This window comes from Halichondria panicea, chromosome 16, assembly GCF_963675165.1.
Source record: "Halichondria panicea chromosome 16, odHalPani1.1, whole genome shotgun sequence".
Classification (NCBI taxonomy): domain Eukaryota; kingdom Metazoa; phylum Porifera; class Demospongiae; order Suberitida; family Halichondriidae; genus Halichondria; species Halichondria panicea.
In genome coordinates, this window is record NC_087392.1 from 3,499,717 (window position 1) to 3,520,042 (window position 20,326).

General features: G+C 40.8%; 1 protein-coding gene and 1 long non-coding RNA gene across 5 annotated transcripts; one reads left to right on the forward strand and one right to left on the reverse strand.

Annotated features, from left to right (window-relative positions):
* Positions 1 to 3,387: 3,387 nt before the first annotated feature.
* Positions 3,388 to 4,684, forward strand: LOC135350369 (uncharacterized). Its single transcript, XR_010399124.1, has 2 exons — positions 3,388 to 3,661; positions 3,719 to 4,684. It is a non-coding gene; the product is annotated as an uncharacterized LOC135350369 (long non-coding RNA).
* LOC135350363 (p21-activated protein kinase-interacting protein 1-like) lies at positions 4,604 to 20,322 on the reverse strand. 4 transcript variants are annotated; one of them, XM_064549134.1, is made up of 12 exons: positions 20,162 to 20,322; positions 13,345 to 13,448; positions 12,106 to 12,158; positions 10,080 to 10,203; positions 9,957 to 10,031; positions 5,667 to 5,719; positions 5,531 to 5,613; positions 5,341 to 5,403; positions 5,193 to 5,290; positions 5,050 to 5,143; positions 4,908 to 4,998; positions 4,604 to 4,782 (listed from the first exon to the last, which is right to left on the reverse strand). In XM_064549134.1, the coding sequence occupies exons 1-12, from the start codon at positions 20,237 to 20,239 to the stop codon at positions 4,694 to 4,696; spliced, it is 1,005 nt and encodes a 334-aa protein (XP_064405204.1). In that variant the 5' UTR covers positions 20,240 to 20,322; the 3' UTR covers positions 4,604 to 4,693. The 4 variants fall into 4 exon arrangements, with proteins under 4 accessions (XP_064405204.1, XP_064405203.1, XP_064405205.1 ...); XM_064549133.1 differs by having other exon boundaries at positions 4,604 to 4,845; XM_064549135.1 differs by lacking the exon at positions 9,957 to 10,031 and having other exon boundaries at positions 4,604 to 4,845.
* Positions 20,323 to 20,326: the final 4 nt, after the last annotated feature.

Below are 20,326 nucleotides of genomic sequence, written 5' to 3' on the forward strand. Positions count from 1 at the left end.
TATAATAATAGTTCCTTATAATACTGGAAAGCTACACTCTTATTTCAGACTTCTCTGATTAACTAGTAACAGTAATTTTGTCTATAAAATTTATATCGATGTACAAAAACTTGCCTGACTCAGCAATATTTGTGCTCTCGTGATGATGTCCAACCTTTAAATGTTTGGGAATATCACGTGACAAGTGACTTCCGCTCTAGAGATGAAAGAACTCTGAAAACCGCTGTACCGGTTGGACGCGCGTCATCCACCGTCACGTGCGCTCATAACAATCTAATTAAAATGGCCGATTACCGTAATTGATGTAATTACAGCGCCAGAAAAAATTAATTCCACTTCTGAGTGGCGCATCTTTAGAACCCAAAAAATTGCGTTCAGCCCAAGCTGGCGCCTAAATTATGGTGGCGCTTATGTTCTACAGCTAGTATAGAATTTGTAGAGAAAATGGGCGTGGTCTAGCTCAGTTTCATTTGCTAGCTGCATCGCGTATATCGTTGAGAGCCGAGTGACTCGTGAACAACATTCAGTGACTGTAGCTATGGGTTAGACAACTGTTTAGAAGTGAAGGAAGTCAAAGATGCAGGATGATTGTCTTGATGTCTCAAAACAAGCCTTTTTATAAGCGCCAGAAAAAAATAATTCCAGCAACGGTTGGTGCTTTTTAGGACCTAAAAAATTATGCTGATGCTGACGTGGCGCTTAAATTATGGTGGAGCTGTAATTACATCAATTACGGTTAGGCCATAGATACACGAAAGAAAGGGATAGGCAACGCCCCACGTGATGCTAGGTAAATGCAGTGTGTGACGTCACACCCTCTGGTTGGAGGCGAGTTGCGCCGCTCAAGAAAGTACACAATGATCCCTATATCTGCTTATTTTTCTCGTAGGGGGCCTAAAAGAGAAATTCAAAGCAATCAGGCATCATGCACACATACACCCAGCACTACTGATAGCTACAGTTGCTATGTTAGTGCCGAGCTTTCTTTTATTCAGCTTGATTTGTGTGAAAAAACACCAATTTGTCAGTTTATGTACCTATATCTCCAATATGAAATAATTTTATAACATGTACGTTTCACAGAATTAAAGTGTGTTTATAACTGCATGGAACAAAGCATATTTTCCAGCTCTCAATGCAGTGAAGTAGTAGCAGCACCATGAAACGTTTGTCCGAAGTCCAGAAAGTTTGCGTACCTCTCCTGCTCTTACTGTACATGGTAATCTAGTTTGAAGTGCTCTAAGACACAGTTTAGGTATTAGAAAGTGAAACACACAAGTATCTTTATCTGTATTGTGTGATCGAAGAGATGGCAATTGAAGGACTTGGGAACAGACCTGTTATGGTTTGTAGAGTGTACTGACACCCCCTTTGGAGCTCACTTTCTCATCACTTTGCATATAGTAGCTCTAAAAGATTAATAGCCTATGTCTAAGTGTATCTGGTGTCTCCTTAAGAGCACAGTTTGCTATGATACTACAAACTATTAATATCTTTACTGACATTTTGAGTGCACACACCCCTTTTTGCTCATTACACGCCCCTTTTTAGCAACTCGCCTCATCCAACGGAAGTGCTGGGTGTTGCCTATCCCTTTCTTTCGTGTATCTATGGTTAGGCACCATTAGGCACCTCGATGCTCCACTGTTTTGTAGGCTGTACAGAGACACTGCAAGTAGCCTGAAGTGGTCTAGGAGCATTCCCACCGCCCTCTCACCTTCCCTACACTGCTGAAAAGATTCCAAGATGGATCTAGACTAGTATTTAGACACTTTTCCAATTTTTGTCTAACAGGATTATGATCTATATGAGCAGAGGAGGTCGTTCTCTAGCTCTTACTTGCACTGATAAGTTTTTACATTCTCACCTTTGACCTCAATGGAATTCTATAAAGGTTTATAATTATCACATGGCTGAAGGCATCATGATGATGCGTGTCCGTATAGCGTGTAATTTTCGTGGGGTAAAATATTCGTGGTTGGAGGTCTGACCACGAATGAAGTGACCTAATGACCTTGCCTACCTTTACGCAAGCTCCAACCTAGCCTCGATCCCAGACCGAGTTTTCGCTTTTATAACGGTTAGGCGAACAACTAGGCCTGGTACTAGTTGTCTGCGCATGCGTCAGTCGTTCGTCAGATTCTGACGAATGGATATTCTCGTTCACTTTCGTGACATTTATATTCGTGTACTATCGTGTACTAGAAGTCAGTTCCCGTTTTATCATTATTGGAATGGCTCTTAGCTGCTTTTCTCTTCTCTGAAGCTTAGAAAACATTATTCTGAAGACTGAACAACAAGGGAAGAGGTATAAAGTTTTGTCAAGCATGTTAAGGTCAGATATTTTTGTGTGGGCCCTATGCTATCAAGTCTTGTTCATGTTGGTATTAAAGATCTATATAGGTAGACTATAGTATCATCATTAATATGGTGGATCAAGTGAAGAGTGTGAGCTAGAGAATTTGGTGCTGCCATCATCAGCTCGTCGACAATGACACTATAACCTGTTTAATACGAGAAATTTAAAATGTATAGATCTACACGTATTTTGAATGTCTACTTCTCTGTACAGGAGCAATGGCTACTATCCAGCTATCCCAACATTGTTCCTCTTGGCTATACTAACGGACGAGACTGGGCAGTTTAAGGTAAGGGTTTAACCATGTTTGGTTTCTTTAATATTGTCCTATACTTACAGGACTGGAGTATGACCTGCTCGTTCGAGCGTTGCTGGGTAGCTCAGAGGCATTAAGAGAATCTACGTTTTCTCAAGCAAAAGTTACGAGTTGGGGCCTAGAATCAGAGAAGTCCAGCAGCCTGCTAAATCGTTGAAACGTAATTTAAAGACATTCAATCATCTTGAAGTTGCCCTGGGTCACTGTAATCGTGCTGCAGCACAACTGGCAACTCCCCAGGCCCTTGTGAAGCAGCTCCCTATGTGCATATTTTGTGTGTACTCACTCTGTGCATTTTCTGTGTACAAATTTCGATTATTGATTTATTAAATATTTTTGCCGACCACAAATACAATGAAAATTTGACGCATGCGCAGACAACTAGTACCAGGCCTAGTTGTTCGCCAACCGTTATAAAAGCGAAAACTCGGCCTGGGATCGAGGCTAGTAGTATCACTGACACTAGTACTGTTTCCATGTTATGCACCTGCCAGAAGAAAGTGGCGATTGTGGAGGGCATCCTCCTACAGGACAGATGGAGAGAGTCGCTGCATCTCTTCCTAGCACTTGGTTCAGACTCAGTGTTGGCATGTTTCAGACATTTCTCAATGACTTGAGACTCCTCTGACTTCTGGAACTCTTGTATTAGGTTCAGCGTCTCCTTTGGCTTGTGTTTGCAGACCGTCCTTCTGTGAAGAGCTGTATATGTGTGAGGGGTCAGAGTATATATATGTATAGTGGTTGTTACTGAGTAGAAGGAGTTAGCAAACTTACAAGTTGTTCGCCTAACCGTTATAAAAGCGAAAACTCGGCCTGGGATCGAGGCTAGCTCCAACCACGAAAATATTACCCTGAATATTTTAATTTGTCCCCCGAAAATTACCCGCTATACGGTATACACCAATAGTATTATAATTATCATAATTATACTCTTGACTAGTGTGCTGTATCATTTATCAAATGAGGGAACTGAGGCAATTTCGAAGGTCAGTTTATAATCAGTGTCGAGTGGTCTGCTCTACTAAATAATTATTTTAACACAGGAGATGTCTCCAATGGGTGTTTTCATTCTTTGCTCTAACCATTCTGGCAAGTATTGCTGGAGCTGGCTTATCTCTAGGCCTTAAATTGTTGGGCCCCGAGTCCAATTTGGCTGTAGAAACTTCGATTGATTCTGAAAATAATCCTCTAACAATATCGAATTTTCCATACTTTTGCGAAGAAGTAACAGCAATATCGAAGTCCGGTGTACCCAATACTACAATGACACTATACTTGGCGAACTCGCCTCACGAGTTCACTCGTGACCTAAAGTTTCAATGTACCATGGAAACTGTCAAGAATGAATCCTGTTCACTAAATGTTCCACTTGAGTTTGACAATATCTTATATGGCAAAATAGATGGAATCAATATAGTGGGAGGTCATGTTTTGGCTGACCTCTCAATAAGCTGTATGACAAGAGTTTCGCTTTACACGGTGTTATCTCTTGCCACATTCACATTTGTAATTCTTAGTGGAGTAGTATGCATTTGCTGCTGTGCTTCTACCTGTTGTAGACCCAAAAAGTATGAAGGCAAGAGTAACCTGTTTATTTATACACCCCTACTTGACACAGCTGATCATGGTCCTGAGGATGATCCACGTGAGCATACTCTTATGGTCAGCTCTGTGAATACCCCTGATGGTGTGGTACCTACACTGGATCCCACTGAGCTATCCAGCTCGTACAAATACAGCTCATTCAAGCCAGGAACAAAACCAGGCAGTTCATTCAAATCCTTATCACCAAAGAAACAAAAAAGTCCCAAAGTGAAACGTAACTACGCCACCATCAGTGGAACATATACGTTTCACACTTTCAAACCCGAGAATTAAAGGGTGTTATTTGGTGCACGTATTAATTTGTGTTAGCTTATACCAGAGTCTCCGTATGATAAGATAACTGCTTGTTTAGTACACATTATTTTATGCTAAACAAAATCTAAAGAATGTATTGTTTGACTTAATTAAGTTCCTCAACATATTTTTGTTGTTGTCTTTCTTGGCTTTACAGGTGTTGAAACGTGATCCATTGGCATCTCGACAGTGGATACAGAAGGCTCAACTGTGGAGACAAATTGCTGTTTAGTAGTTTGCACAATGGTTTCTTTATTAGTGGATGTTAAAACTACAGAAGAATAAAGCATGTGCATATCATTGTATTAAAGATTGTAGCATACATGGACTCACATGTTTTCTCGGGGTTAGCTGTCTCATGTGTAATAGCCATGCATGTGACTCTCGACCCTAGTTCAGAGGTGTTAACACATACTGCATCAGGCTAACGAAGTATCGATTAGGAAAACCCACTGGGAATTAAGTTCACCCTTACCAGAGGATTAGCCAAACGCCATACTCTAATGGTTTCATCAGATGAGGCAGAAAACAAGATCCCACTAACAGGACAGACACATAAAGCCTTCACTCTACAGGTGTTGAAACGTAAAATCAATAATTACATTATACTTAGATAACCTCTTGGTATGGCCTTCTAGTCTGGCCAAGCAGTCTCCAGACAGTGTGGAGTACAAGAGAACACTTGGATGCTCACTACCGACTGCCAACACGTCTTGCTGTATTGAATCCAAATTAATTGTCACTGTAAAAATATACCTAAACATACCCTGACATAAACCACAGAGTTTATTTGCTTTCCTACTTCAATTGAAGCTAGTGTATTTCCACTCTGAAAAAAGAAGCACTATATATAATTATACAACCACTGATGTAAGTGATCAAGTACATTTACAGTTATATTGTGAATATTGAATGTTGGTAACGGTGTTTTGGAATCATTCCGGGTACATTTATACCTTTACTTCGTGTACCAACAAAAATTCTCCATAGCTTAACACATACTGATCACCACTGCTATTCCAGGAAACCAACTCTGCAGCTATGAAATAACATGTTTCCATACCAGCTTGAACGTACACATAGGCCTACTACCTTTCTTGAGCCTTTGGGAGAATATTCCGTTTCCAGATTTAAGATCCCACATTCTGTGTAAAATAATGGGCTTCATGTACACGTATGTATAGCTCTCAAACATTTCCTTGATACAAAAAAATGCAAGAAGAGCTGGCGGGGTACTACAAAGTTATTGGGTGAATTGAATATCAAAGTAAAAAGTTGTTTTTCAGAAGAGTACTTGATTAGTGACGACGTTGTAAAGTATTATTCTGGTCTGCGCAAAGTGCACACTCTGAAAGCAGTGATGACCTCATAAGTAAATCTGTAAAAGTTTTGCTGAGAATGGCTTCACAAGGAATAGTTTCGTTTGTATCCAAACCTTAGGGGGGCGTGTAAGTGATAAGCATCTCACTGAGCACTGTGGATAGTTAGATAAATCACTTCCAGGTGACATTGTGTTAGCCGATCGAGGTTTTGCAAGCACGGCTCCATATCCCTGCTTTTACGAGGGGGAAGGACCAACTTTCAGCAATGGAAATACATGATACTAGAACTATTGCAAATGTAAGAATACATGTGGAACGTGTCATAGGAAATGTACGACAAAAGTATCCTATATTCTCGTACGGATTGATTTTGTAATCAAGCGTGTTGGAGAAAACTGCCCACTTATTGGTTGTGCGCTTAGTAATATTTGTGATTCAATTGTACCTAGTGTGCATGTACGTACCTGTTTGTTCGTACATATTATATAGAATGTCGATTTTTGACATTACATAACAATTATGATAGTGCATTTTTATTATAAAGTTATGAAGTGTTCATTATCACAGGCAATCATTTGACCTTCGTCCAGAGACTCCACAATAGCCTTGGGGGTGGTTTGACTGCAATCGTTAGAAGTTGATTCTCCACCCGATTCTTTTTTGTTGATGCATGGTCTAGTACATCACCGTCCTAAAAGCTCAGGGAGTATACGTTTTTAAAAATGTTCGGCCTTCTCATCATACAATCGTTCCAGAAATGAAGGTCTCTCTCAATATGAAGACCATTAACATTACCAATAACCATCACTATGAAATGCACACACACAAAAGTCGATACACTTACAGAGTTGTGTTTGAACCTGGTAATAATACACGTGAGTAGGTCCAGAAAAACTCTTAATTTTACAACAGAATTTCTTGTCTTGCGAGACAATATCTGTTATGGATTTTCCTGCATGACAGTACGGGCACTTGATTTCCAATGCTACCCCACAACTTTTACAGCACCTACGAATGGCAACATTGGGTTAATAACGACACCAATGTCCTTTACTGCAAAACTGTATATTCGTCTTGTTTCCTTTATGTTGCAAGCGACAGTACTGTTCTTTTGCAAAAACAAAATGATTGCGGATAACAAATGGTTTTAAACTCAGAGAAGATTTCGAGTGATCAGTACGGCACACTGCCTTCATTTGAGATGCTGTTCCTCGACCAGCACACGGTGTACCCACATCTTTGAGCTAGATTGAAGGGTCGTTTATTTTTGTGCCATTTCATCGGTTAGATTTATATCTAGTGATTCACATACAGTCAATAGTTCGTGATAGTCCAATTTATGGTACTCAGGCTTATAGAGTAAGGGAAGAGGTTGGGAAGCGTTGGAGCATTCTTTTAGGTACGCAAGTGTCCGAGTACTCGGGAATCAACGAGAGAATTGCTGACCTGTGGGACATAAATGCTCGTTGGGGGAAAAGTTGGAAGCATTCTTTTAGGTACAAAGTGTCTGAGTACTCATGAGAGAATTACTGGCCTGTGGGACTTAAATGCTCGTAGAAAGTATCATAATCAATCCTCGTGACTTTAAATTGTTGAGGGGTGATAGGAACAATAGCATCGGATACGGTGTTTATATATATTGCTTCATCTAACTTGCACTTCTTTTCCTTTGGCGTTTAAATGATGGTAATATCCATTCATATTTGCATTGGGTGCAAGTTTGGTCTCCCTGTATTCTTGAATTTGCTAAAACAACACAGCGGCAATGTGTGTGTACACGTTTCTCCAAGACGGGTCATGCAGTTGCAGTGAGCACAGCTTATTATATCTCCCCATTAGCCAGCAACTCAATGGGGTCACTCTAAAACGTACAATGACGAACCTATACGGTCACAGAGATGTAGTGTACTATGATAGACAACTTTCCTACGTTCTACTTATGAGCACAGACTGAAACATACAGAGAACAACTTACTCGACCAGTTACAATAATATTAATGTATTTTCCTGCTTCTCTCTATGCACGAACTTCTTTTATCCATACATAAACAAATTGGTTGTATGCTGCTAGAGACTTATGTGATTTGTATTGTTTTGCTGTGATAAAATTTGTTTGGAGAACCCAACAGGATTAGTAGGTCTGCAGCATCCACTGATGAAAGAGACGATGTCTCCCCTGAGTGAGTTCCAGCTTGCAATAGGAACGGGTCTATACATATAATACTGATAACTGTAAGTTTATCCTGGTATCTTTTTTGGCTTCCTCAGGTAGTTTTTCAGCATAAGTCGACAGCATAACAATTGCCTTCCCTATGTTGTGCATGCACAGCTGTACTCCAAAATGGCACTTGACATGATGAAAACACCCTACTGGCTGCAAGAGAGCTCCAAGACTCTACACTGATGCAGCAGCCATTAATTTTAGACTTTGTACTTTTGGCATCCTTTCAGATCATTTCCCACTCTCAAATTAAAAAGGATCTAAATAACAACATAAATGCCATACAAATGAATAGTGTTTGAAAAAGCAGCTTTATGTTATGTAGCTTATAGGCACTTCCATCGAGGCATCAGCACCCGCAGTGCTTTCATTAATAGCAGTACTCCTGTTAATAGCCGTGTGTATGAGCAATAATAATATTATTAGCGATAGTAGCTTTGTTATGTAGCTTTGACACATCCACCGAGGAATCAGCACCTTACAGTCTGTCCTAAAAGACCCCCAAGTTTTCAGCAAGACAAGACAGGAAATACATACCACAAAGGATGACATCACAAAAACTCATAATTATATAATGAGTTCATAACGATAACACCCAAAAACTCTACCAGATTGTAGCAGGACCCCTGATTGTAGTGAAGGGTGATTTTTTCTGGATTTCCAAAGCTCATAATACAGACCATTAGAACTTGTTACTAGGAGATAAATCACAATGTATTGACTCAGCAAGTTTGGACTAGATTGAGATAGTGTGAACGCGCAAAAACTCAAAGTTAGCTTATTCTGAATAGTCTCTGCGGTTGGTGGAACTCAGATATGAAAGGAACCAGTGACTACCTAAAGTATCAACTAGTGCATCTGATGCATGTGCATGCTTTGCAGCAAACTAGAAGGCTTGAAATCATTCATGATGTGTTCTATGCTATTGCCAAATTGTGTATGTATGTCAAAGTTTGTGTAACTGCTTTGCAAACACTATTCATTTGTATGGCATTTATGTTGTTATTTAGATCCTGTTCAACCAATTTTGAGCTTGCTACGTCGATGGTGAACAGATTGCTCAAAAATTCAAACTTTCCACAATCATTTTACACGCTAGTTTGACCCAAATTCATAATTTAAACATTTTATCGTATGTTAAACTGTCTTCTGTCTTCTTATTACATAATAAAATTATTTCAAATTAGTTAGATATAAAAACTTTTAGAAACAGAAAAACTGTTCTCATTAATATATTCATGAGGCAACTAGTAGCACTTCCTGTCTTACAACATTTGGGGTCTTAGGGCAGACTGTTAATTAGCTTTGTAATACGCATATAATTATGGGTTATTGGACCCTTTGGAAAATCATTGTAAGTCTGATGGGTTCAGCAGCTTTGAATATATTCGCTGAAATGAGAAGTAGTGACAGTATGATTACGTTAATAATTATACAGAGTGTCTTTAAAGGTAAACCCTGTCGACCTCCTGGTTGGTCAGACATTATGAGTATTATATGTCTATGCGTATTATGTCTAAGTGTCCAGTAGTATAAAACATAATAACTATGTACAGTAAATACGTAATACAAAAATATGATGTGTACAGTATACCTCGATTATCTGGCTTGGAATTTTTAATTCAGAAAATGGGCATGTCCCTTAAAAGCTGTTGCTATGGAAGGTCTGCTTATCTTCTGCGCTTGCGGCACTGCTGTTTATCAAGTAAGTGGGTGAATAAAGGCGTGGTTTGTCTAGCCAATATTATCCGGCATATTAAGTTATCGATCTGGACTTCCTCTAAAACCAAGGTGTCCGGATAATCAAGGTTTCCAATGTATGTGCGAAAAATTAGGTACCTTAATATCCTATCTTTTCCTACAGATAAAGTTAGTTTACCAGAAGGATGTACAGCTACACATGAGACTCCATACCTACAACAGTAATATTCGTAATGATTTACACAGTGTAATGTAACATACTTGTGCCCAGTTAGAATATGCAGAAGATCCCAACCCCCTCCACACCTCCACACACACACACATCCATCTTCACTGGCACTCAAGAGCAGTTTATCCTTAAAGAAGCACAGCCACGTTATGGAGCCTGCAATGTGGTAAACACACACACAACTAAAATAGTGATAATTATAAAATTAAAGGACAAGATAGAGGTTTGAAGATTACAAACTGTCTGAACATTACGTACAATAAGAACAGAAAGCAGACAAATTGCACATTAATTTTTGTTTACTACCGTATATCTTCTAATAGAATAGGGTACGACTGAATACTTGCACTAGCTATCTAAAACTAGCTAATCAAAGCTATCTAACTGCAGTACTGTAAATCTTACTTGCCGTCTATGAATGATAAACTCAACTTTTCAAGGTATTGTCCGGATATTTAGAACAAATGTAATATTAAAGTACTGGAGTGTCCGTTGTATTAGAACAACGAAAATTGCCCAAAAGAGTGTCCGGGGTAATTAAAAGTGTCCGATAAATTAGAAGATATACGGTATACTTAAAAAAATATCTGCTTTTGTTTCTGGTTTCTGGTACCTTACACCCAGAGGAGGTTCGACAACCGTACACCTAACTAACATTAAGTTTTACTGAATCAGCATATTAAAGCAAATATTAATGCTCATAAAGTTTGCCTTAGAGTTGCCCTCTTCTTAGACTTATAGTCCTCTGTCTTGTCTAGTAATAGGAGCTCTAACTCTCTCAACAAAATCTGTAAAGGCAAGTTTTATTAAACGCTAATTCAGCAAATATTAATGCTAGGCGCACGGTTGTCGGACCTCCTCTGTCCTTACACCAGGCCGTATTTTTGAGTTCAGTTCTATAATCGGTGTTGGGCTAGAATAATCTATGATCAGTTCGAATTACAAATTACCGTATACGCTTGATCAGAGGCCGCACTCAAACAATAGCCTCCCAAATATTAATACTAGGCGCACGGTTTTCCTCTGCCCTACACCAGGCCGTATTTTTGATTCAGTTCGTTGGGTCAGAACAGCTAGTCTCTGAAAAGTTTGAATTACCGTATAATTATGCTTGATCAGAGGCCGCACTCAAATAGTAGCCTTCATACAGTCCCTTTTCAGTACAATAGAAGCCGCTCTCAAATAGTGGCCTCAGTGAACTGTAAGGCTATGTCTCTGCACGTGGCAGCCAATTTATTGATAATGGCAAAATGAAACATTATATAGTAGCCGCGGCTTCTGATCAAGCAATTACACAGTATGTATGTTCACTTAGATAGAAGATTCACCAATTCAAACAACGGTCAGGGAATAAGGATAATACACCAGTGATGGATTGACGTACGTTTCTCTCCCGATTTCTGTTTCCACGCTTTTTGGTGCCCCGTCACATGCAAATATTTTTTCGAACTATTCGATTCCCTTTCTTTTTTTATACAACAGAAAGTGGAACTTTTAAAAGGCAATGGGATTGGTTGGTGAAAGTTGAAGAAAATACATGACAGATGTGATGCCCCACTAGGGAGGGGTAATTGGGAATGAGAAACTTAACAATATAGTACCCACAGGTAAAATCCTCATATTCCCCAGCCAACATAGGGGTTTTATGAGCCAAGCAGTTGCACACATCAAACAGGTTGTAAAAGAAATCAAGGCAAGGTCAAATCCCCTAGTATGGGGCCAAAATGTCGGGTCAAATTATCCGTATGTCTCGCGTGGGGTAGTGGCGCATACTAGTTATTGCCCAGCACGAGGGCGCCTGCAATAACTAACTTGTTGCCCAATGACGTCAAACTGTTCCGATTGCATGGTCAAGTTTTTCTTAAATAATAGACTTGGTGTTTGAGTGAATTCATTAGTTTTGCGGAATTCCACAGTGATTTCTATTCCCACACTAGTCTAAAGTGAAGAGGACTATAAAAGGGACGTTTGAGTTATTAGGTGGGAGGCTATCGATTGTGAAACACATAAAATGTGCGAGTAGGAAACTACAATAATTTACATGTATTTATAGCTTACCATTATGTTGCAAAAGAGTACCAATCTCAGTGTGTCTTCTCATGTCGTACAGCCTTTTTAGTGGGAAAATAATTCTTATGACTCGATCATAAAATTTTTAGTACAATATAATTATATGCACATTGAAGGCACAATTGTATAAGTATGTTTAACAATCAATTATAACGAAAACACTACGGGTGCTGATGCCTCGGTGTAGGCGCCAAAGCTTTGACAATAAAGTTATACAGCAGTAGCGGATTATTAATAAATACATGTACTTATTACATTATGGTGCAACAGAGTGGAAATGGAGGACCATGATTGTTACCCGAGGTGCGCGTGGGTGGCCACGGGTATAGTAGTCCGTTGGTTTGATTGTTTGTTTGTTTGTGACAGGTGAATCTACTCACCTGGGTGCCATGGCACTGCGTTTACAGCATGGATAGTTTTCACACAACAAGTTAATAGCGGCAGATTTTTATGTTAAACCTTCGTTGTTAAATAAAAACAAGCAAATTAAAGCTAAGAAGCTTGTGTCTGGGTCTGCCTACCTGGTTTTATAGTATGGGTAGCCTCCACACAACAACTCACTGCTTGGTACGTATTTACAGCTGAAGTGATCCTGTACCGGGAACAATGGAAATGGGTCACCACAATAAAAAGCTGGAATTATGACTGGTTTGTTGTCTCTGTTAGACTGACTCTAGGATCCTACTCAAGGAGCCAATACTTCTCTGACACGCCAGGCTTCTTTGCTGTGATCTTAGTCCACAGTGTATGTCTATGTACTACTAAAACTCAGTTCTCAAATGTTTCAGCACGCCTCCTATCTGGTTTAGTTTTATTACTCCTGAGTTGCTGTGTTAGACAGCTCAGTCATGCACTGCATTATATTCTCTTTTGGATTCTTTAAGTAACCATAACTCGAGAACATGGCATTGTTTTGAGATGCAATCTATGACTGGAAGCCTATAAAAGCTCTTACTTGCACTTCATTTATCATTAAGCAGCTGTAGCAGTCTACACACATACAGACACTCAAACACACCACCGTATACCTCGCTGTGCATGAGCAAACGACGTCTAACTATGTATGAGAGAACACATTGTACTTCTTTTGAACTAGGTAGCCTTTATACAGCTTCAGTACGATAGTAGTATCGTTCTTTAATTAATGCATTGTAAAGTTGGTACATGCATGTCACTCGATCTGCACACATTAACTTTGGCTAGTCTAAAGAATGGTTGCTGACATACTTGATAACTTCGTCTGTCCCTCCAGTGGCTAGATAATGACCACCAGATGCTACTGCCTTCACACAACCGCTATGCACCTTCTCTTGGTATTTCTTGCACAATCCCTACATGTTATACACAAGGATTGGTGCATGTACGGTACTTAGGGTTTGGGTTTACAAAGAGGATTCATCTCTTATGCAAGTCATAATTTATAGGTATACATGTACATTTATATTTGTTAAAGCGTGTAATAATTATAATTATAATAGCTCTTTATTATCTGTGTGCAACGATTACAGGCGTGGCCTGGGAGTGCTTTCAGTAAGCCCACGAAATTTTTTTAGAGACCATGCACTCCACAAATTGAAGTGCCTCAAAAATTTCACGCTATACAGTGGAGGCCGTACAACACCAGATGCGGTTGGTCATGTGACTCAATGTTTTACGACCTAATCATGCACTGTTCCTACCTGTAAAGTGTCCCAAATTCATACCTGTTTCAGGTATGTTTCAGGCATATCTGCCTGAAACGTGCATGTTTGAGCAATGACGTACATGGGTACCTATTCGTATTCCATGCATGAAAAAATATCTCTTTGCATGCATGGAATGTGCTGAAACAGGCCTGAGACCTGCATGTTTCAGGCGCTATATTTTGAGTAGGGTTAAAGTGACCTATCCTTGATGAAACATAGCAAGTAAGCTGCTGTAACCTCCTGCATGCAGGCAGGCCTGTGTGATCTCAGGCTCAGAATGTCCCCATCCGAGCTGCTCTGACCTGCTGTAGGCGTGTTTGTAGAGTCTCTGTATCTTGACTGAGCCTTCGTTGCTGAGTGTAGCTATATAGCTGTTGTGCCCATGCATAATTTCACGTAACAGTTGGTAAAGGGTTGCGAGTACAAAAAACAAATATCGTGCCGGTCCATGACAGACAGACAGACACACAGTCAACGTTCATCACTATATAGGACGAGACTCGCTTCGCTCGCCCCAATTAAAATGATGTTAACAATGCTAAGTGACACTATAATAGAACTGCTGATTGTAATAGGATCATTACCTAATGGATTGCAGGGTTTTACCAGACTGCAATGGATTTGCCATGCATCAATGCACTCTAATTTCCGATAAAAACAATGCAAGCTAGGTAGGGTGGTGGAATGGGTGGTGCTTTACGTTGAATTGCATCCTGGGTAATATCAATACCACCCAGGTACTATCACCGTACGTATAACGAGTTATTTTTGTATGATAGAAATTTTTCGTATTGTACAGAAAATTACAACTACGAAACTATTCTACCGCAATAGGTTTAACATCATTATCTTGAGCTGTACGAATATTTAAAATACAAATATTTACATGCACCAGCGAAAATTAACCCGCTATACGGTATATTGATCACATCCTGGGTGATAGGTTTAATGTGGATCTTTTCGAGGTTACAGTAGAGGCCAAAATAAAGTTTCTGTTCCGTTTGCGTAGTACTCTGCGTTTGTTTTGATTCCGTTGTACACAAGCAAAACAATCGGTTTGGTGCATGTGCACTCAAGCTTGCAATAGTGTGTTGACTTACACAAACCGCTAATTGGATTCGTATAGTAATTAAGGCAGTTGCTACATGGTGTGAGTGTAAACAACATAACTGCAGTGTAGTACGTGCGTAGGCAGAAACGAGCAATTGAATCCTTTGTCTCAAGCCTACTCACCAAGGAGCATAATTATCGATAAGAAGAAGTACGTGTGATTGATTTGATTGGCTTAAGGATTGAAGTGCTACGAGTAGTATGGTCGTGTGTTGTAAGTGCAACAGAAGCGGGCACTGTAGGAACTGCGCCTGTGTAAAGGCTAGCAAGACTTGTCAAAGTTGCCTACCTAGTCGCCTGAACCAATGCACTAACATCAATCCGCCATCTACCAAGTCCACTCAAAATGATGCCCACCATGATGTAGATCTACCAACAAACTCTACGAGCAGTCGTGATGTAATTCCACCAGGTGTATCAGACACATCGCCCAGCCTGCCCACGTTCACCCCTCTGGTCGACAGCAACTTCATTTGGGGGGAAACTGGCTATACACACTTCAAGGAGACGCTGAAGAAAGTTCATTGGAGATAGAACTGCTTTAAGCTCCCGTCAGGAAACGTTGGCAAGTCCTTTGTAGCAGAACTAGCCAGACTATACAATGCTTTCGCTGCCGGATCTGCCCTGGAATCAGTTGCCCTGATGGCCAACACTGTTCTACCAATTTTGGCTCTACAGAAGCCCCACCACAAAACAAAAGTGAAGGAGCATATGGCCTGTTTTGAACGCAGTTGGTTGGACTCCGCCCAACTATCTTGAACAAGAATGAAGGCCTGGAAAGAGGGAGACCTGGCCATATTTCTCACAGAAGGGATGACTCTACAACGACGACTCCCTAAATCCTTCACTAAACAAAGGAACAAAACCTAGCACGCTCCTTTGCAAACCTATGTTCAAGGGGAAGACTCATGCTGCTCTGGATCTACTCACCAACGGTGGTCGGGGAGCTTTGCTTCACATTGAACAGCCTGTTGATGCCAGTTTGCCAAACTCTGGGAGATACTCTCAGGTCAACCTGCAGTAATAGCCTCCATCCTGCAGACGGAACCACCAGACATCCACCCTGTTGTCTTTGATAGTATTGATGCTCGTGCAGGTGCTGCAGGTCCATCAAGCCTTGACGCCTATGTTTGGAGAAGACTATATGCACTGCTTTCAAATGCACATCTCTATCCCTTTACCAGTCACTTGCTGAAGTCGCAAAGCACCTATGCTCTTCCTTTTCCCCTCTTCTTGCGTGCAGGCTGATATCTCTGGATAAATTCCCTGGAGTAAGACCAATTGGTATTGGAGACGTTCATCGCAAAAACTGTCCTTACGATCACGAGAGCCGACATCTAGGACGCAGCGGGCTCTCTGCAGCTATGTGGTGGGCAAATCTCAGGCTGTGAAGCTGCTGTTCACTCGACAAGGGAGCACTTCCTCGCTGATGATACTGAAGCCGCCCTACTCTTAGATGCCAGTAACGCCTTCAACTCCTTAAACAGAATGACCGCTCTGGATAACATCCAGCGTCTCTGTCTCTCCATTGCCACTATTTTGATCAACACTTACAGGGCTCCAACTGAACTATTCATTGATGGAGGCGTACTCCTTTCCCAGGAAGGACCCACCCAGGGCGACCCCTTGGCGATGCCTATGTATGCCCTAGCAACCGTGCCTCTCATCAAACAACTAACCACATCGGTTAAGGTTACGGTCAACCGTTTGCTCATTAAATATTCATGAGCTAGATCTAGTGATATTTTCCAGCTAGAATGAGCTGGAAGTCTAGCAGAAACGCAGTAGTCATTTCATGGCTCAAATAGACATTTTACTATAAAGCTAATAGCTACAGTCTACTGTAGCTTCACTATATGCAGGGCAAGTCAAAGATAAAAAAAAAGGCTACTGAAAGCTCACAAGAGGCTGTTTTCCTTGGCTTTGGCCGCCATTTTAAGTGGAGTTAGTCTACATAATTATTATTATTTTGTGAGAGTTTTTTGGCCTGGAAAGAAAAAAACGCTTCGATCCGCTCTCCAGAATGGTAAGAAGCATCATATAAGAGCAAGAACACAGACCTAAAAGTGTTTTTGGAAGTTTTAAATGACTACTAGTTTGTGTTTGTTTCTAGTAACTTGATGATCGCTCAGAGCTTCCACTGGAAAATGTTTTGAAGACTGATATACTTGTCATACAGGATGATACACCAATATATTTATCATGTATGTGCTTCAAACTTTTATCATGGCATTTATAGTTTCACAAAAAATCATTATAAGAAAATCATGAATATTCACGAGCAAACTGTTTACCGCAACCCGCAGCTGCTACTGGGAAACTATCAAACCTACGCACGTTCCAGTTTCGGTTACAATGCAAATGCTTCAAAGATCTGGCTTGTTATCAAGCCCGGGCTCTTACCCGAGGCAGAGGCCCTTTTTAGTGACACAAACGTGAGAATCACAGACGAGGGTAGGCCCCACCTTGGAGCACCTCTGGGCTCCCCAGCATAATATATAAACCAGTTCGTCTCAGATAAAGTGAAGCAATGGACAGATGGAACTAAAGACAGCTCTCAACCCCATGCCGCCTTTGCTGCCTTTCTTGAGAGTAGGTGTTAGCACCTCTCTGAGGCGATTGGCATCCAGATATGCATTTTTGCGTCTTTCTCGCTGGACCTACTTTAGCTGATATCTGGTTTGTTAGGGATATGCAGGGTCTTGTGAGTGGATTAACTCCCTGAGTGGAGCAGTGACCAACATGGAGGACTTGAATTCTTGATCCGAGGGAATAATAATGCCAAAACCGCCTAGTCTCACAGCGAGGGCAAACAGATCTCTGTCTGTTTCGTTCGGTGGTGGTATGCCAGTGAGGTTTGGAATCAGGTGGTACTGCAGAATGTTGTCTAGCTTCTCGAGGTATTGGCCAATGCATGGGGTGGTTCGTGACCATTTACTCGACATACCATGGGTTATTCGTTCGGTGGTGGTCTGCCAGTGAAGTTTGGAATCAGGTGGTACTGCAGAATGTTGTCTGATCGAAGTCTGCAATGATGTGTGTGTGGAACCGGATCTTCAACCACTCTCCTCCGAGACCATGGCAAGACGCACCGCCATTACCACTGATAACCCCCAACTAGACATCGCGGCAAATGGCTTCTGGGGAGGAAGACTGGAGATAACGATGTCAGGGTGTTTAACCCCCACGCACCATCGAACAGGAACACGTGCCTGGAGCAGTGCTTCAGAAAACACGAATTAGAAAAAAAAGAGCCTATGAGCAAAGAGTCAGGGAGGTGGAACATGCGTCATTTATCCCCTTAGTGCTCTCCGCAAGTGGGGGACTAGGAAAAGAAGCAACAGTGTTCTACAAACGATTGGCTTCCCTCCTGGCTGAGAAATGGGACCAACCATGCCACCAAGTCTCTACTGTATTATCCTCGAAAAAAATCCATATTAAATTTTATTTGAGCAATCCGCGAAAATAACTCACTATACGGTATATGGAAATATTCCCCACTTGGGGTCTGTATCATAGCAACTGGGTGGGGTTAACTACCATAAACCCCAGCCCTGGAGCACATTCCTCATAAACTCCCTTGCATTGAGGGCGCACTGATTTTATACTAGAACTATACACAGCCAAAAAGAAGCTAGACACTTGTTGACAAGGGCAGGACAGATGGGTGGGGTTCGCTAAACATCAGGAAGGCTGGAGGAAGGGTGGGGATCACTGCTTGGACATTGACAAGTTAGTGCGTAGAGCTAGAAGCTTAGCACTGGCTTCAAGCTATACGCACAAGCTTCTTGTTCGTTTTCAATAGTTTTTGAGACTGTTTGCTAGTTGTATCCAAGGTGAGGTAGCTTAGGCACTACGGCCGGGCAGGTTAAACTAGCTCAGATGGAAACTTCTGAGGCCACACAGGCACGCTTACAACAGGTCAGAGTAGCTTATATACTTATCAAGGATTGTTTACACTGACAGTATACTATTGCCTTGTAATTTGTTGTAATTTGGGTCTAGCAAAAAGTGATAATATCTCCTTGCTTAGTTTGTACAGCCAGCTCTTTCATATGGAGTGCCGTTTTTTTTTTAAGGAACATTGTCTACGAGAAGGCGCTATTCCTCGAGCCACGGATATTTACTAAACATCAGTGTTATAAAAAGCAGTGCAAAACAGTGACATTTACTAAAAAGCAGTGATATTTAGTAAAAAGCAGTGATTTAGCAGTGATACTTATACTAAAAAGCAGTTATGTTTACTAAAAAGCAGTGATACTTACTAAAGCAACTGTACTGTTTTTGCATGCAGCTAGATTGTATTCACCTGCTGTATGCTGTAGCACTACTGTTTTCGATATTTGTGGCATTGTGGTCTTGATTACAGCTGGTTATTGCTGACCCCATATCTCAGGATTCCTACCCCTGCACAACTTCATTTTTTTGCATTGTAATTGACAATTATTGAAGTTTTTGATGGCCAACCCATCAACAAAATTGCTTTGTCATAAAAAAATATATCACCAAAAGTCTGGGGGGTACCAATTATTGACTGAGTGTGGTATCTGGCTCTCTCAACCGTCTTGTGATGTACAGGGTTTTGCAGAATCTTTGAAATAGAGGGTGTAGAGCGTTCCTTATATGGATATCTAATGTTTACACATTGTGGTGAAATGCCAAGTCTGCTTAGGAAGCAAAATTCAAAAACAAAATGGCTTTTCTTGTGAAAAAAAGACCAAGGCATTACTGATTTGGGATGTACACAAACAGAGCTGCTTGGAGCTTGGACTGTGCATGTCCTATCAAAGTGTTGCTGAGAATCTTCAAGTTAACAAATGTATCCATCAACTGTTTGTAGAATAGTGACTAGATCTACAACTTTATGGACCACAGAGCTGAGATAACCGTATAAGGACCACTCAACCACTCAACGCAAAACGCTTTTTTGTGGATATTGCAAAGATTCTGCAAAACCCTGTAACTTGGAAGCATGCAAAGTATACATATGTAGGTACTCTCAGTAGAAGTCAAGTACAGTGCAAGTAAAGCATGGCACTGGATGAGTGCATGAATATTTAATTAGTATTGACCACAATCTCTTTCTCTAACAGGAAATTGAACTTCCTCTAAAAATAAAACTATACATAATTATGGCATTCTGTCCCCGTGCGTAGTGACTGTGTACCTAATCACTGTACAACAAATACAAAATTGCTCGCTAGCCCCAAACATGCTCTGCATGCTCCTGGTAATTATACTTTTCTTACCGTCTGTGGGTCAAGAGGATCTATAGAGAAGCCTTTCATTGTGCAATCGTACGTTCCAACAACCAACTCCACTGCCATTGTTACATCAATTTTGTCTCATATCAGAGCCAGAGCATACACATGTGGCAGATCACATGAGTTGTAGGCCTATTTGTGGGTGTGTCC

Coding starts and splice junctions, on each gene's coding strand:
- LOC135350363 (XM_064549133.1), bottom strand. CDS start 20,239: ATGGCAGTGGAGTTGGTTGTTGGAACGTACGATTGCACAATGAAAGGC. Junction 13,449..20,161: donor ATCCTCTTGACCCACAGACG/GTAAGAAAAGTA, acceptor TATAACATGTAG/GGATTGTGCAAGAAATACCA. Junction 10,032..10,079: donor CATATTCTAACTGGGCACAA/GTATGTTACATT, acceptor TTACTGTTGTAG/GTATGGAGTCTCATGTGTAG.